We start from the raw sequence: 18,719 nt of genomic DNA on the forward strand, positions 1-18,719 counted from the left end.
TTCCCACAAACAAGATTTGAGTGGGAAGGAGTTCTGTGACGAAAATATTTAGTTTGAGATGTCAGCAGGACATCTAGATAGTGTTGAAGGCAGGAGGTGTACGCATCTGTAATTGATTTATTGATGTATGTTTCCCCCTGCCTGAGACCGTAAACTTGTTGTTGGCAGGGAACGTGTATGATTACTATTGTATTGTACTCTCCCAAGAGCTTAGTACGGTGCTCTGCACACAGTAAACGCTCAATAAATACAATTGAATGAATGAATGAATGAAATGTCCTGAAGGCAGACTGTAGATAAATAGATTCGGGGATCATCAACATCGAGAATGTAGTTGAAGCCATGGGAGTTAGTAAGTTATCCAAGGGAATGGGTGAAGATGGAGTATAGAAGGGAACTCAGAACTAAGGCTTGAAGTGCACCTGAAGTTGGAGAGGCGGGGGAAGAGACAACAAAAGAGATTGAGAAAAGGCAAAGTTTATATTTACACCTACTTGTTCATGTAACATTCTAGGATCATTAATCCCCTCCACACAGAGAATTTACCCCTGGATTCCTGGTACATGCATTTTGATGTGTGGTGCAGATATCTATTGTATACTCACTGCCTTGGTGAGCTCATTCGCTCCCACAGCTTCAACTATCATCTCTACGCAGATGATACCCAAATCTACATCTCCTCCCATGTTCTCTCCCCCTCCCCTAAGACTTGTATCTCCTCCTGCCTTCAGGACATCTCCACCTAGATGTCCACCCACTGCCTAAAACTCAACATATCCAAAACTGAGCTCCCTCCCAAACCCTGTCCTCTTCCTGACTTTCCCATCCCTGTGGATGGCACTACCATCCTTCCCATCTCACAAGCCCTCAACCTCGATCCCATCCTTGAATCTCCTCTCTCTTTCACCCCACACATCCAATCCATCACCAAAATCTGCTGGTCTCACCTTCACAAAATCGCCAAGATCCGCCCTTTCCTCTCCCTCTAAACTGCTACCTTGCTGGTACAATCTCTCATAATATCCCGATTAGATTATTGCATCAGTCTCCTCTCTAATCTCCCTTCCTCCTGTCTCTCCCCACTTCAGTCTACACTTCACTCCGCTGCCTGGATTATCTTTCTACAGAAATACTCTGGGCATGTCATTCCCCTCCTCAAAAACATCCAGTGGTTGCCTATCAACCTTCTCATGAAGCAAAAACTCCTCACTCTTGGCTTCAAAGCTCTCCATCACCTTGCCCCCTCCTACCTCACCTCCCTTCTCTCCTTCTACAGCCCACCCATACACTCCGGTCCTTTGCCACTAACCTCCTCACGGTGCCTTGTTCTTGCCCCTCCCTCCGTCGACCCCTGGCCCATGTCCTACCACTGTCCTGGAATGCCCTCCCTCCTCACAAACTAACTCTCTTCCCCTCTTCAAAGCCCTACTGAGAGCTCACCTCCTCCAGGGGGCCTTCCCAGACTGAGCTCTCCCTTTCCCTCTGCCCCTTCTCCCCTCCCCATTTCCCCCACTCCCTCCCTCTGCTCTCCCCCTTCCCCTCCCCACAGCACTTGTGTATATTTGTATATATCATTTATTACTCTATTTTATTAATGATGATTCTTTGCTTCTATATATTAATTTTGATAGTATTGATGCCAGACTGCTTGTTTTGTTTTACTTTGTTTTGCCGACTGTCTCCCCCTTTTAAATTGTGAGCCTGTTGTTGGGCAGGGATTGTCTCCGTTACCGAATTGTACATTCCAAGCGTTTAGTACAGTGCTCTGCAGACAGTAAGCGCTCACTAAATACGATGGAATGAATGAATGAATCATGCCTCATTCCAACTATCCACTGACCTTGTTTTCTCATCTGAAAATTGTAATGAATTGACTGTATTTGTGTATCCTTCTGGCAGATGATAATGAATGTGAAAATGCTACGCAGCCTTGTGGTGAGAATGCCAACTGCACTAATACAATGGGAAGTTATTACTGCATGTGTGCACCTGGTTTCCGATCCAGCAGTAACCAAGACAGGTTTGTAACTAATGATGGCACCACCTGTGTAGGTAAGTTGTCTTTTTTCAAACATAACACACCCATTTCAAACTTTCCTTAGGCATTTGAGAGAGCAGCAAACTGACACTTAAATTCTCCAGGGCTTATGTTGCTTGTGTTAGACACTTTAAGATTTTGGCCACCCTTTAGCAAATTGATTTATTCATATAAATCCTTCAGCCGTTTGCAAAACACGGAAAAATTTTGTTATGAAAATATAGTACTTTTACAGAGGAAGTGGTTTTAGTAAGTTCTTAGTGGCCTAGAGTGAAATGTGAGTCAATTCAATAAATAGTGGTATTAAATTTTGAATTCACTTGTTTTGGCAAAATTGAGTTTTTTCATGAAAAATGAAATAGGTGGAAAAATGATATATTTTATAATTAACAAGCAAATTTGATGCTGACATGAATAAACACAAGTATAATGTATAAAAACCAATAAGTGAATTCATTACTATATTTTGCATTGGTTAGGCTAAAGGTCTGTATCCTATTTTATCATTTGTGTTTTAAAATAATAATAATAATAATTATGGTATTCATTAAGTGCTTACTATGTGCAAAGCACTGTTCTAAGCACTGGGGGAGATACAAGGTTATCAGGTTGCCCCACGTGGGGCTTACAGTCTTATTCCCCATTTTAGAGATGAGCTAACTGACGCACAGAGAAGTTAAGCGACTTAAACAAAGTCACACAGCTGATAAGTGCAGAGCCAGGATTAGAAACCATGGCCTCTAATTCTGAAGCCTGGCTCTTTCTTTAAAAACACCTATCAATTAATTAACTGGTTAACTAGTGGTATTTATTGAGTGCTTACTGTATAGCTCATGGTACTAAGCACTTGGAAAAGTACAGCACAATTGAATTGGTAGAAACTTTCCCTGCCCATAGTGAGCTGGGCATTTTATATATGTAAGCCTAAATAAATGTAAGCCTAAATAAATCTTGTCATTCCCCCTTCATTTGATTGTAAATATGTAGTGTTTACAGGATGCATTTTATATGAATTTTATTTTTTCAGCAATGCACTGAGCATTCAGTATATTTTCATCTTCATTATTTTTATGCTTTTAGTATAGAAGCTGGTTAAGTAACACGGTGTTATCTTTCAAATGTTTGTCCTTAATTATCACACTAGAATTAAATACTTCTAGAGGTTTGAATGTGAATTCCCAGGTAATTAATGTGAAAGTAATGATTTTCATTTGCAAATGTGTTCTTTTACTTCAAGACATCTTTTAAAAAAATAATCTGGTCATATATATTCCCAAATCATAGAGAATTACATTTTTCCATTCTTTTAAGTGCCTTTCAAGTGCAGAACTCCCACTGATTTCATTAGAAGTTATACGCACCTGAGGCATGAGTTAACAATGTAGGCAGGAACCCATATTTTGCAATTTTGTAATATCTTCCATATTTAAAAATTCTTTCCAACAGTTTTATATTTCTGTCACAGTGAAAAATGTCCCTGATTCTTTGCTAATTCTTTTTTTTCAGTTCTGCTTTAAGTAATTGGTAAGCTCAATAGCTTGTATTAAAGTCCTGTGCCCAATATCGAGCCCTTCAGTTTCTACCTACATTTTTGTTTGATGGATTATGTTTAGGATTACGGTGCAAAACACCTTCTCTGGAAAAATGTTATTTTTCACCAATTGTTGCTGTCCTTAAGGATTACCCTTCTTGGGAAGCATTGCAACTATTTCTCTTTTTCAATCCTGTAGTAATTTTCTTTGTGTACTGCAATAATCCTCAGGGAATTTGGACAAAGTAATAAATCCTTTACGTGTTTATACCAGTATAGCACCTTTTCACTGATTACATCTAATTCCAAATATTGTCTAGTTCTTAAGCTTCATTTATCTGACAGTATCTTGCATGATGGTCATTGTAGATATTAAATAGGGACAATAGCTAAATATTGGATAGTGCAAATGAGGGCAGAAAATAGTTTGGCAAAATCTCATTAAGATGACTTCCATTTCTGCTTTGATTACCTACAAATTATGCAGCTATTGTTTGCTCTTGTTCTAGTCAAAATTTGTCCCATTAGCACAATTGCAGGTTTTTATCACAACTTCTATACTATATGCCAGCTGCTTAGCTTTTCTTTAACCTGACCCCCTAGGTCTTTCATTAAAATGTATTTTACTTTTCTTGTCCAACAGAGATAATGACATTAAGATTATGTTCTTTGGTAGATTTCTGGGTTTTGTCTAGTGATTTTGAAATTTTCTATCTCTTTCAGTGTTCTGGATATGATCAGATTGGAAATATCAGAAAATGATGTTACTAATTATACCTATCAAAATGACTACATACCTGTGAAACATGTATAAAGCATATATAAAACAGCATGGCATAGTGGAGAAATAATGTTGTCTAGTGGCAATATCATGGGCCTGGGAGTCACAAGGACCTGGGTTCTAATCCCAGATCCACCATTTCTGCTATGTGTCCTTGGGCAAGTTATTCAACTTCTCTGTGCCTCAGTAACTCATCTGTGAAATGGGGATTAAGACTGTAAATCCTATGTGGGACAGGGACTGTGTCCAACCTGATTACCTTGTATCTAGCCCAGTGGTTACAACAGTGCCTGGCACATAGTAAGTGCTTAATAAATACCATAATTATCAGTTTTATTAACAATAGTCTTTCAAGATGTATCAATATGAACACCAGGGTTCATTTGTTTATTTTATGATATTTGTTGCATGCTTACTATGTATCAAACACTGTTTCTAAGCACTGGGGTAGGTACTAGTTAATTAGGTCAGCCATTGTCCCTGTCCCACTTGGGACTCACAGTCTAAGTAGGAGGTAGAACAGTAGAGGAAACTGAGGCACAGAGAAGTTAAGTGACTTGCCCAAGGTCACACAACAAATGATCTGCAGATCTGGGATTAGAACCAATGTGCTTCTGACTCTCCAGCCCAAGATCTAACTATTAGACCACACTACCTCTCCACTCTGCTACACTGTTTTATACTCCCATAGTGGTTGGCACATAATAGGTGCTCAATAATGTCAAGTAATCAATCAGTAGTATTTAATGATTAACAAATTGAATGCTGAGCCCCGTACCTAGGTTTGGAAGAGTGCAGAAGCATGGTCTAGGGAACCAGCATAGTCTAATGTAAAAAACATGGGCCTAGAAGTCAGGGAACCCGAGTTCTAAACCTGCCTCCCTCACTTGCTTGCTGTGTTACTTTGGACAAATAACTTCTTTGTGCCATTGTTTCTTCATCTTCATCTTATTCAAGAAGCAGAGTGGCTTAGTGGAAAGAGCAGGGGCTTGGGAACCAGAGGTTTTGGGTTCTAATCCCAGGTCTGCTGCTACTTGTCAGCTGTGAGACTTTGAGCAAGTCACTTAACTTCTCTGTGCCTCATTTACTTCATTTGTAAAATGGGGATTAAGACTGTGAGTCCCAAATGGGGCAGGAACTGTATCCAACTTGATTATCTTGTACATACCTTGGTTCTTAGTACAGTGCCTGGCACAGAGTAAACACTTGCTCTGTGCAGAACTCTGTACTGAGCAATTATCTCCCTACATATCCAATACATCAGCACTCTCCCTTCTTCAAGGCCTACTAAAATCATATCGTCTCCAGGAACCCTTTCCTGACTGACCTCTCATCACCCTCCCCACAGCCTGACCCTTTCCACTTAGTCCTAGTCCTTAAGCATTTGGATGCTCACACATCTCCAACACTACTGGCTTATTTCTCTTTTGTGCATTTTATTTTAATGTCTGTCTCCCTCATTAGATCATGAGTTCCACGAGGGCTGGGATCCCTCTAGACTGTAAACTCAATGTGGACAGGGATTGTGTCTGTTATATTGTTGTATTGTACTATTCCAAGTGCTTACTATAGTGCTCTGCACACAGTAAATGCTCAATATATATGATTGATTGATATCTACCAACTTACTGAATTATACATAGTGCTCAATGAATACTATTTAGTGATTGATTGGGGACAAACTAAACGAAGTGTAATAAATTTACCTATATTTTTAGCTATAAAAAATAATCAAAAACGTTTTGAAGTTGTCTGCAAAAATGTTGTAAATCCAATGCTTATTTTCTATACCCTTGTCCCCTGAGGTTTAATACCAGCTGTAACTGGTATAAAATTTAGACTTCTGTCTTTGATTAGAATGGCAATGGTGCATAAGTGCAGTCACCACATTTACCCAACTTTCCCATTGTCCTTCAGTTAGTGATTTACCTTACTTTCCCATTATCTTCAATTAGGGATGATCGAGGCCCAGCTAAACTCCCTGATCACTCTATCCAAAAGTGGGAATGTAGGTCCAGTTGTTTTCTGGACCCATGATTTTGTACGCATTTCATAAATTCAGGGGTATAACCACACAATTCATCTAATTTTACTCTATTCTAGAGAAGAAGCCACCACAGTGCATTATTAGTCAAACAATCAATCAGTATATTTATTGAGTGTGCACTATGTGAAGAGCATTACACAAAGCAGTTGGGAGAGTAAGTAGATGTGATGCCTGACTCATGTATTTTATAATTTATTGGAGAAGACAGAGATTAAATTACAGGTAGGGGAAGAAATTGATTGTGTTTACAAGTGTTATGGGATAGGGATGGATTGAGTATTCCAGGGCTTAAGGGGAACATACTCTAGTGTATAGGTAATGCAGTAGAGAGGGAAAATGGTGAGGTCCTTAAAGTTTAGTCAGGGAAGGCTTTTGGAGGGGATGTGATTTTACCAGGACTTTGAAATTGGGGAGATGATGGTCTAACTGATATGAGTAGGAAGTTAGTTTCAGGCAAGAAAGAGGCTGTGAGCAAAGAACTGAAGGTGAAAGAGATGAGAACACGGCATATTCAGGCAGTCTGTCAATTACATTTATTGAGCGCTTACTGTGTGCAGATCATTGTTCTAAGCATTTGGGAGAGTACAATATTAAAATAAACAGACACAATCCCTACCCCCAGTGAGATTAATAATAATAATAATAATTATGGTATTTGTTAAGCATTTACAATATGCCAAGCATTGTTCTAAGCGCTGGGGTAGATACAAGGTTGTCAGGTTGTTCCATGTGGGGCTCACAGTCTTAATCCCCATTTTACAGATGAGGTAACTGAGACACAGAGAAGTTAAGTGACTTGACCAAAGTCACAAAGCTGATAAGTGGCAGAGTCTGGATTAGAACTCAGGACTTCCTACTCCCAAGCCCATGCTGAATCTGCTTCTTCTTTTTTCTAGAGAGCTTACAGTCTAGAGGATATTGTAAGTGAGAAATTTATGGGCTGAGATGTAGTAAGGAAAGACTGAGAATAGGTAGTGGGGAGACAGCTAATTGAGTGGCTTAAATTGATGGTGAGGTATTTCTGCTTGATGTGAAACTGGATGGACAGTCATAGAAGTTTTTAAGAAGCTGATTTTTTTTGTAGAAAAAAGATAGCGGCAGCAGAGTGATGTATGGACTGAACAGCCAAGAGGCTGAAGGAAGGGAATTCAAAGAGGAGATTTGCATGATATGTACGTGAATCAACATGGTAAAGGTTTGGATGGTATTAAAACTAGTATGTGAATGAGATTATTTATACCTGAGCCTAAACTCCCTCTAGACTGTAAGCTTGCTGAGGGCAAGGAACGTTTCTACCCACTCTCTTACATTGTACTCTTCCAAGTGCTTATACAGTGCTCGTTTGATTGAATAAAGAATATCAACAAATTTCCCTGAGTTTTACTGGGCTGATATCAATCAATCAATTAATCAACTACTAACATTTATTAAGCACTTACTGTGAGCACAGCACTATACTAGAGTGGAAGATCTAAATGCATAGGGGACACAGAGGGGAGAGAGATTATGGGAAATGAGAGTTTACTCGGGGAAGGCTGTTGGAGAAGAAATGTTTCTAATAAGGCTTTGAAGGTGGGTAGAGTTGTGGTATGCCAGATATGAAAGGGGATGGAGATTCGCTAGTAGATGTGTTTGTAAAAGAGCAAAATCTAGTTCTCATTGCTCTGGACAGAGAAAATGTAGTTATTGGGAAAATGAACAATTCCCATAATTTTCCTGCCAGAAAAAAAAAGGTGCAGGTCCTTGACAATTTTTGACTATATTGATGAATAATTGTTTCCTTGTAGTTCCATGAGGCTTTTGCATTTTCCTTCTATAGTTCTAATCTGGAGTCAAACTTTTTTTTAGTTTCCATTGTTTTATCCCTGGCAATCTAGAGTTCCAGAGAGAGAGAAAAAATATCCACCATTTATTTTGTGTGATTTTTTTTTTATTTGTTTTCATTCTTAGCATACACAATTTACCATTAGGCAGCTTGAGCAGTTAACACATAAAAAGCCTGTAAATTGAAACCCTAAACAATGTGGAGATTATTTCAACTAGCTTGAATGATTTTTAGGATTCCATTGTAAGTGTAATTTTGAAATATAATTTATGTTTAATAACTCAGTGAATGATATTTGTTAAAGGACTTTCTGTGTGCAGAGCATTGTACTAAGAGCTAGAGAGAGTATAACGTAATACAGTTGGTGGACACATTCCCTACCCATATGTTTTGATTAATTAGGAAAATAAAAATTTGGAAAATCATTACTAATTATAGTACAAAGCATTACTCGTTTATCATCATATTTCATAATAGGATTTAGCTATATATAGCTATAGACAATAGTCTATAAGATTAATTTGAGATCTTTCTCAATACAGATCATTATTACATTAAGTTCCCTACAGTTAAGATGGTATTTCCATGTTATTTACTAAAGCTCATCACTCATTGAAGGAGATATTGTTTTCAATTTTAAGCACCTTTACATACTTCCTTTAAGGTCAAAACATATCCTTGGTAATGATGTCTTTATGTGGAACCTTCTCATAAAACAATGTTTCCGTTTGTATCCTAACACAATATATTACTGTAATACAGAAGGATCTCCTGATAAATGAAGTCACCTGTAGAAGGCTTAGAAAATGCACTTCTCAAATCATCTATCACTGAATTTAGAATTTGATCTTAACTAAGAGGATGAGATTTAACATACATTATTAGATGTTAATATTTGTCTTTAAATCTGTTTCAACCATATGGTTATTGCTAGCTGTTCTCTGCCCCCACCCTGCCCTGCCTGCCCCTTTTTACAAGTCCAAAGCTTGTTTGAAAACCTGCTTTGCTCCTTTATACTTCACACTTCAATATTTTGCAGATATCTCCCTTTCACTGAAGATAAGAATAATATTGAAACTTGGATGGGAATTTCATTGATCCCATCTACTTTGATCCATATATAACCACTCACCCACACATCCTTTTCCAGCAAGTCCAAAAATATTATTATCACATCTGAAGCAGGATAATAGTCTTTTAATTCTCACTACCCTGGAATCCTGAAGCTGCTAAAAGGAGCAATTACCCCATTATGGGATTGTGAAGGCTGTAATATCTAAATTTTAAATCTAATTTTAAATTCCATATTAAAGACAGTTCTGTTACAATGGCATATGCATGACATACCTCTGAAATGTGTTTCCTAATCCACACCACAGTACTGTAGTGTACCTGGGTCTGCATGACTTGTACCAGAATATGTAGTGTGAAGTAGACTGAAGTGCATTTCTGGGGTTATCATCAATTAATCAGTGGTATTTATTGAGTAGTTACTATATGCACCTATATATGCACATTACAATAGTGTAGGTTGACCCTATCCTTCCCACAAGAAGTTAAAGTCTAGATGGAGAGACATTAAAACAAAAAACAGATGGATGTGTACCTAAGTATTCTGGGGGTGGTGGGAGTTGTATATCCAAGTGCTTAAGAGGTACAGACCAAGGTACATCAATAATTCAAGGTGAATAGGTGAAATTAAGGCCTCATGGAGGAAATGTGATTTCAAGATTTGGTGACAGGGAAAGTGGTGGTCTGTCGCATTTGAAGTGGGAAGGAGTTCTAGGCAAGCAGGAGACTGTAGGCAAGGAAGAGGTCCCCAGGGAGAAACATATCATTGAGGTACAGTGAGTAGATTGGTTTTAAAGGAGTAAAGTGTTCTGTTTAGGTGGTAGTCGGAGATCAACAAGGTTAAGTAGGAAGGTAAGGGCTTAATTTATTATTATTATTATTATTAACATTAATTCATCTAATTTTATAGCAAAAGTTCCTATTCCAGGCATCCATATTAGGAATGTGTGTTATCCATTCCTCAGTTTATGACTTGGGAACTTTATTTGGGTTTTGATATAAAAAATATTTGGTGTTCTGATTTCCTTAGTTTGGTGTTTGGTGTTCTGCTTTCCCTAGTTCAGTTTTTCTGTATTTCTATTTCTGAATATATCCAACATGAGATCATGCAGAAATCACAATCTACTATGTGACTGGCATGGTAGGAAACTTTTTTGGTACAAAGAGTTTAAAATTAGATAAACCAGACATTCTAAAGGTTATGCAATGTATTCTCAGATGGACTAAACTGATATACTGAACATTTGAAGAACTTGTTAAAAACACCTGTTTTGAAAGAAAAGCTTAAATTTATTTTTCTTTCTCAACTTGTGAAGAAAAAAAGAACAGTGATGGTATTTTTAGTATTTTTCAATCGACATTATAGTTCATGTTTTTCAAAGCACATAATTTTGCGGTCTTATTCAATTCATTTCCAAACACATACCTATAAAATCTTATATATAAAAATGAATATATGTATACATATATATATGCTTATATATGACTATATATACATATATAGTCATACTTAAGAAAACCAGCTACTTAAATACTTAAATGATTTTCTTTTAGGATTTTTTTGTGTGCAAAACATGTTCCTAGTTTAAAAAAAATTAAGGTCCACTAACCTATAAGAAGATATTGACCAAATCAAGAAATATTAATGTAAGCTAAGATTTTTCTGTACATTTCTAATGATGTAATTTCCAAATGTGTTACCAGTAGATATTTCCTTTTTGGGAAATTTTTATATGAAATGGCTAGTAATATCCAGTGCTATTATCAGCAAGGTAGCAAGGTGTTAGTCTGTAAATACTTAATAAAAAATTCAATTTCTCATGATATTTGCAGATATAGATGAGTGCAGCGAAGCAGTCACTGTTGCCTGTGGTGATCATGCGAAATGTGAAAACGTTGTTGGAGGATATAACTGTTCCTGTAAGGAAGGTTATCAACCATCCACAGGAAAATTGCAGTTTAAGCCAAATGATGGCACTTACTGCCAAGGTAAATGATATTATAAAGGTTTATATGTTATTATGGGGCTGCATTTTTTTTGGATACCCACCAGTGCTTCTCTATCTTTAGCTAGAATAACCAGCAAGCCATGAAAAGGAATCAAGATTTTTGCATTAACATTACCTAAGAAAAGAAATAAAATACACTCTATAATCAAATATATTTTATGGAATTAAATAATTATGGGCACTATGATTATAAGAAGAAAGCAGATATATAATATGGAATGTTTTTTATAAACTTTAAAGAAATTTATGCCTGTCATTGAAAATAACTCAATTCTAGATTCATGCATAAAAGATATTTGAATTCTTATAAATATTTGGGGTGTTTGTTTATTCAGTATCCACTAAAATAAGAATTCATTTATATAAGCAAGTGCTCTGAAATAATCAACATTTCTTTTTTACAGAAAATATGAAGGAAAAGTGCCATTTAGATGATGCCTGTGTTGCTGCAAATGTTAATAAAACATTATCTGAAGTAAGTTGTTTGATCTACAGATTTACAAGACATCATGAAATTATTGACTTATTTCTACTTGGAAGTGCTGTTTCAGCCAAATTGTTTAAAACACCATTTCTTATAATTTAGTAATGTCTAGTAATTTGAAATTCTTTATCCTTTTAATATACATTTTAATTTGCCTGATTATTCCTGAACTGTGGGTACTATATCATTCTATATAGTTATTGCTGATATCATTCTATTGGTCTAGCAGAAGTAGCACAGGCCTGGGTTTCAGAGGACCTTGAACAAGTCATATAACTTCTCTGTGCCTCACTTACCGCGTCTATAAAATGGCGATTAAGACTGTCTCCAACCTGATTGTCTTATATCAACCCCAGCACTTAGTACAGTGCCTGACACATAGTAAGCACTTAACAAATGCCATAAAAATGAATGAATAATAAATATATAAACAAATTACCAAAGATATACTTCTTCCATAATTAACCACATGTTACTTATTTTTTAGAATTTTGGAAGAATACTATGCCAGCTTACCTATAGAATATTGCAATAATACACTGAATTGCAGATCTTATCTTCAAAATAAATGTTTTGAAGCAGAATTTCCCTAGAAGCCCAAATTTCAAAGGGAAAATTGAATGGTTTACCAAACTCAGGTTCTAATTTGATCAAATAAGTGATTCACAGCCATGTTTATTTAAATTTTATATTAAAAAGTTGATATAAAATTTTAAAAAAACATATGCTTCTATTTGAAAATATACCTTAAACATTACAAGTTTTAAAATGTACACTAATAATCCAAAATGAAGTTGAATGGACAAAATGATGAATGAAATACCAACAAAGATGTGTAGTAGAGTACAGAAGGAGGTCACTGCCGACCTTAGAGAAGGCAGTTTCATTTGAGCACAGGGAACAGAACCAGGTTTCAGGAGACAAAGAGAGAATTGGTGAAAAGGAAGAGGAGGCAACGGGTGTGAACAACATATGAGTAGGAGGGAGATGAGGTGATAGCTGGATGGTACCATGGAGTCAAAGGAGAGATGTTTTAGGATAAGGAATACGTGGGCGTGTTTGAAAGAATTTGGAAGAAAGCCATTACAAAGCGATTGGTTGAACATGGTGCTCAGGAAGGGAAAATGGGAAGGAGGAAGTGTTTTAATACGGTGCAAATGGATTAGGTTGGAGGCACAAATGGAAGGGGTAGATTGTAAGAGAAGGCAGGAGATCTCTTGAGATAGTGAGGGGAAAGATGGGAGTGTCAAGAAGGGGACAAGAGGAGGGTGGGACTGAGAGGTGCTGGGAGTTGTGGGCAGGAAACATGTTTACCAACTCTTTTATATTGTACACTTCCCTCCCAAGCTCACACACAGTAAACTCTCAGTAGATATGATTGATTGATTGTGGGCTTTTTTTAGTGGTATTTGTTAAGCACTTACTGTGTGCCAGGCACTGTATTAATCTTTTGGGGTAGCTACAAGCTAATCTGCCATGTCCCACATGGGATTCACAGTATTAATCCCCATTTTACTGATGAGGTACCTGAGGCATAGAGAAAGTAGGTGACTTGCCTAAGTTCAAACAGCAGACAAGTGGCAGAGGCAGAATTAAAGTCCATATCCTTCTGGCACCGAAGCTCATGTTCTATCCACTAGACAACATTGCTTCCCTTTTTTCTAGGGAAAGGTTTTAGGGAAATCATGACTAAAGGTTTCAATTATTTTGATGGATTGCAAGGTTGTAAGGGAAAAAAAATGGGAGACGTGGTTATAAAGAGGGTTTGTTAAGGGAGTTAACAACTGAAACAACTGGCAAGTGCAGTAGACATGGAAATCAATAATAATAATAATGTTGGTATTTGTTAAGCGCTTACTATGTGCAGAGCACTGTTCTAAGCGCTGGGGTAGATACAGGGTAATCAGGTTGTCCCATGTGAGGCTCACAGTTAATCCCCATTTTACAGATGAGATAACTGAGTCACAGAGAAGTGAAGTGACTTGCCCACAGTCACACAGCTGACAAGTGGCAGAGCCGGGAGTCGAACTCATGACCTCTGACTCCGAAGCCCAGGCTCTTTCCACTGAGCCACGCAGCTTCTTCTCAATAAGGATGAAGAAGTAATGTTAGGTTCCCAAACAACCCTCTGGCCTCCAATGGGCACAATTTCTCTCGGTATTCCCTGTGCACATAGGCTAGGAGGTTCTGGGTTGCTCCTGAGTGTCTTCCCAGGCCTCTCTCTCTTTACCTTATGGCTGGGCAAATCCACCCACCCTGTCTGATGCCCACCATGACATCCGGGGCCCTTGGGATCCCCCTCCACAGGACAGCTGAGTTGCCTGCCCCACGAGTGCTTACTGTCACCAGAGAACCTCCCTCTCAGCCTTGTTCGCGCCACCCAGGTGAGAGAGAGAAAAGCAGCTGCAGCATGGGCAGGAAATGTGTCCGTTATACTGTTACACTGTGCTCACAGTTATTGAGTGCACAGTAAGCACTCAATAAATATGAATGACTGACTTCCACAAAACTTTAAGGGGCGTATAGTGGCTGCTATTGTAATGGTCACTGTGGCTACAGTTGTAACTGTTGACTCTGAGTCACATGGAGCCTGAAATTATTTCCCTCTAGCCACAGTTACCTACTTATTTTTGTTTTTGTTTGTATGTTGTCTTGCTGTTTTGTTTTTTCTCTTATTAGGTTGCTGAAACCACTTCCATCTCTGCTTTTTCATTTTCAGATTGTGAGCCCCCTGAGGGACAGGGGCTAATTCTAATTCCCACCTGTGTTTCCCAGTTCTTAGACAATGATATAAGCGGCAAATATTGTTACTGCTATGCTCTTCAAAATAATAATTTAATGATGTTAAATTATTTTTCTGCATTTTCTCAGATTAGACATATAAAAGAACCAGTGACTTTACTGCAAGAAATCTACAAGGGCTCTGCAGAAGAACTTTCACCAGTAGATATAATTACATACATAGAAGTATTAGCCCTTTCTTCTCCATTGCTAAGTGTTATGAATAACACTATCTCTGACAAGGAACTAGTCACTAATACAACTATTAACGTAAGTAGTTTGATCCAAGTAGATTGATCCCTGTGATTTTAATTTCCCCTTACCCATTGCATAGAGTTAGACTTCCTGATTTAAAAAAAAATGTTTTTATGTCCAACAGGTTTTTGTTAATGTCGCAAATAACCTTGTTCAAAAAGATAAAATTACCATTTGGAACAAGCTCTCTACAGACAACAGGAGAAAAAGTCTCACTAAACTGATGCACACCGTGGAACAAGCAATACTAAATGTGTCCCAGAATTTTAAAAAGACAACCCAGATAGAGGTTAATTCGAGTGATATGGGTAAGGAACAGAAACTCTCTCTAAATGATATGCTATTCCTGAGGTATGACATCTTTTCATTTTGCACAAACAGAAATACCTGGTCTGGGCTGAGAATCCCTGCTTCTGCATCTGTCTCCCTGACATTACTTCCTCAGCTACTGCTCCAGCAAAAATTGTCTCCCTGTTATTTGCTACCTTTCAAGGCCCTGAACACACTATACCTTTTCAGCTTGTCCAGAGCCTTGCCCAAACAGAAATACACTCCACCTCTGTGAATCTTTTTCCTGGATAATGCCTTACTCATCCTGTGTGGGCCCAAACTCACTTCTGTGAAACATGATATCTTCACCAATATTGGGTTGTCACCGTTGGCCTCCGATACTTGTAATCTGGTGAAAAGAGTCCTAGCAGTACACACCAGCAGCCACTAGTATCAATCCATCCATGACATTTATTGAACTCTTACTGTATGCAGAGCATTGCATTGTTTGGGAGAGTACAAAACAATAGTGTTAGCAGACATGATCTATGTCCTGAAAGAGCTTACCATCGAGTGGGGAAGGCAGACATTAAAATAAATCAACAAATGTACTATTTGTGTAAATGTAACTGGGGATTCATTCATTCGTTCAATCATATTTATTGAGTGCTTACTCTGTGCAGAGCACTGTACTAAGCACTTGGAGTGTACTGATAGGAAGAAGAGAGAGGAAGGAAAGAGTATGCGTGGCACTGGTCCTTATATAGTGCACATTCATAGAGATGTCTTGAGTTGTATTTATACTGATGGAAAAGTCCTGAATACGACAGGGTTTGGCAGAAGATACAGTGAGTAGAACACCTGATTTCTAGTTCTTATCCTACTACAGGCCTGCTGTGTCACCTTGGATAAATCAGTTAACCTCACTCAAAGTTTCATTATCATTAAAAATGGAAATGCTCATACCTGCCCAGCACTGCCTCACAGGAGGATAAGATGAGATGCTCAAAATGAAATTGCTTTGGAAAATGAAAATGCCCTCTATAAATTCAAAGTATTAGTTATCATCAAGATTGACCATTTGTGTAGAGAATGTTGTATTAGCAGAGACCGGATAACAAAAGCTCTTCACATCTTGGAGGAGGTGTTGACTTTATGAAAACATTATGATTTATTAGTCATCAGGGACTTTAGGACCATCTGTCTCTCTATAGAATATAAAATCAGATAAGGACTGCAGAGGAACTTTCAAATCATTTGGTGCACCCATAGAACACTGTGACTTGCACAACTGAAAGATATCTGAACCTGAAAACACAAATGTCTAGTCTTTCAGCCATAGGAAATGGGTGATTTTTTCATGTTTTGAAATATTGTCTGTAAGCTGTTTATTTGCAATGGTCATTACTAGTTATGATGTTGCCAGGCATTAACCAGTATGGATGGTTTGAGATGAAAAAATGGCACTTGATTGTCATTTTTTATTCATCTCTAAAATATACTAAAGTATACTATGAAACCATCATTAAGTCCTCAAATATACTCCTTGCACTGTGAAGAATGTTAGTTTGCTAAGAATATCATTTTATTATTATGTTATTAATCATGTATAAAAAACAAAAAAGTACTCATTAAATTTTTGTCCAAAGTAGGATTTTACAATTATTTTAACTGCTTTTAATAGGTCATATTACATTTTAATATCTATTTTGATAAAATAATATATCTTCATAAAATAGCCCACATTCCTTCTTCTATTTTGACACTCTTTCAGTATATTTATGAATAAAATAAAAACAATTTGAAGCCTTAATTTAAATATTTTTATTATAGTGTCAGTGGTTAAAACCAAGCATGCTTTTGTAGCAGTTTGTTGAGTAGAAAAAGTTCCCTAGTTAAAATTCTACAGAAATTATTCTGCATATGATGCTTATTAAAATACTCAAAATACTGCTATACCTTTAATACATTTATCATTTTTATCATTTATTTTCAGCTCTCAAAGTTTTTGCTTTTGATTCACACCACATCAAACACATTCACCATCATGTAAGCATGGAAGGAGATTATATAAAAATCTACTCAAGGAAAAAAGATGTGCATGACTCAAATGGTAAGAAATAAATATTTCAGAAGTTTTTTAGTTTTCTATTCATGTTTTAGGAAGAAATTTTAAAGAAAACATTGATTTTGAAACTAATTGGGACTATATAGTGATAGCTATTGTCCTATTTCGTATATGAAGCTGATGCTGCCAAGAGTGAAATTTACTTGTGGGTACAGGTGTCACTGCCGAGGACTGCACTCCCCATTGCACTAGCAACTCGCAAAAGACCAATTTTAATAATAATAGTAATGATAATAGCATCTGTGAGTTGGTTAAGCGCTTACTATGTACCAACCACTGTACTAAGTGCTGGGGTAGATACGAGGCAATTACATCAGGCACTGTTCCTGTCCTACCCACACAGGGCTCACAGTCTCTGTGCTTAAGTGCTGATATGCTTTTTGCTTGTTAAACCTGGAACCAATTTTGAGCTTTGCTGTTTTTCTCACTATTCTCCTCAAGCTTCTCCAAAAATAGAACTAATCCCTTCTTGGATTCAGCATACCAAGACTGAGTGGGGATTGCCTCCCAACATCCCATTAGCCACACACATTGTCTCAGGATACTGTCCACTGCTTTTTTTTATAGTATTTGCTAAGTGCTTGCTATGTGCCAAGCACTGTACTAAGCCTGTGGCAGATCTAGGATAATCAGGTGAGACACAGTACACAGTCCACATCCCACATGGGGCTCTCAATCCCCATTTTACAGATGAGATAACTGAGGCATAAAGAAATGAAGTGACTTACCCAAGGTCACACAAAAGACAGGTGGCAGAGTTGGGATTAAAACTCAGGTCCTTCTGAATTCCAGGCCAGTGCTCTATTGCTCTCCTTGATTAAAATTTCAGTTCACAACAAATGGCTAATGTTTTTTTCATTCTATGAACACATCCATCCTAGTGAAGATGTACTGAAGCTCACAAAGATTTAACACCGTTAGGCTGACAATGTTAGGGCTGCTCATTATTGGTGATTCAGACTTGACATGATGTTGAGCAAGGCATATAGGTGACACTGACGAACGCTTAGGAAACCTCCTGTGATGAGTCTAGGTTTTGCATTCCTACAGAAGGTTAGACAACATTATAGCTCTGTAACCTGTCAGTTTGCTGGGTAGTAAAAGGCTACATCGTTGTTAATATTTTAACTGTTTCTCAAAGTGAAGTCTAGCCTTCACGGCTCAGTTTTTGACTTCCTTGTCTATTAGTGCATCATTGTACTGCATAGTGCCGGACTGTAAAAATGTTCAGTCAAATGTTGCCAGTTAAACAGAGATAATGCTTTCAGCACAGAACTGTCAAACACTTGGGAAAGCACTAGTTCATAGAATGAGTCTGATAAACATTGCATGCCTCCCACAGCCTCTTACAATTTTCTGAGGTTTTGTTCCAGGCTGCCACCTTTCAACCTTCCTTTAGAATGTGAGAATTAATTATATTAGATGATGTAATATAGGATAGAAAGAACACCGATTCTTTCAAAATGTGGTGTTGGACAAAGCTTTTACAAATATAGTGG

At 37.5% G+C, this 18,719-nt stretch overlaps 1 protein-coding gene across 1 annotated transcript in view; it reads left to right on the forward strand.

Moving 5' to 3' along the window:
* Positions 1–18,719, forward strand: part of ADGRL4 (adhesion G protein-coupled receptor L4) — a 147,295-nt gene that overhangs the window by 92,378 nt on the left and 36,198 nt on the right. The window contains exons 3-8 of the mRNA XM_029063739.2: positions 1,900–2,052; positions 11,127–11,282; positions 11,707–11,777; positions 14,658–14,837; positions 14,947–15,130; positions 17,089–17,205. Of these exons, the coding sequence (XP_028919572.1) occupies positions 1,900–2,052; positions 11,127–11,282; positions 11,707–11,777; positions 14,658–14,837; positions 14,947–15,130; positions 17,089–17,205 (861 nt within the window). The remainder of the gene's footprint in view (positions 1–1,899; positions 2,053–11,126; positions 11,283–11,706; positions 11,778–14,657; positions 14,838–14,946; positions 15,131–17,088; positions 17,206–18,719) is intronic.

Source organism: Ornithorhynchus anatinus, chromosome 4 (assembly GCF_004115215.2).
Source record: "Ornithorhynchus anatinus isolate Pmale09 chromosome 4, mOrnAna1.pri.v4, whole genome shotgun sequence".
Classification (NCBI taxonomy): Eukaryota; Metazoa; Chordata; class Mammalia; order Monotremata; family Ornithorhynchidae; genus Ornithorhynchus; species Ornithorhynchus anatinus.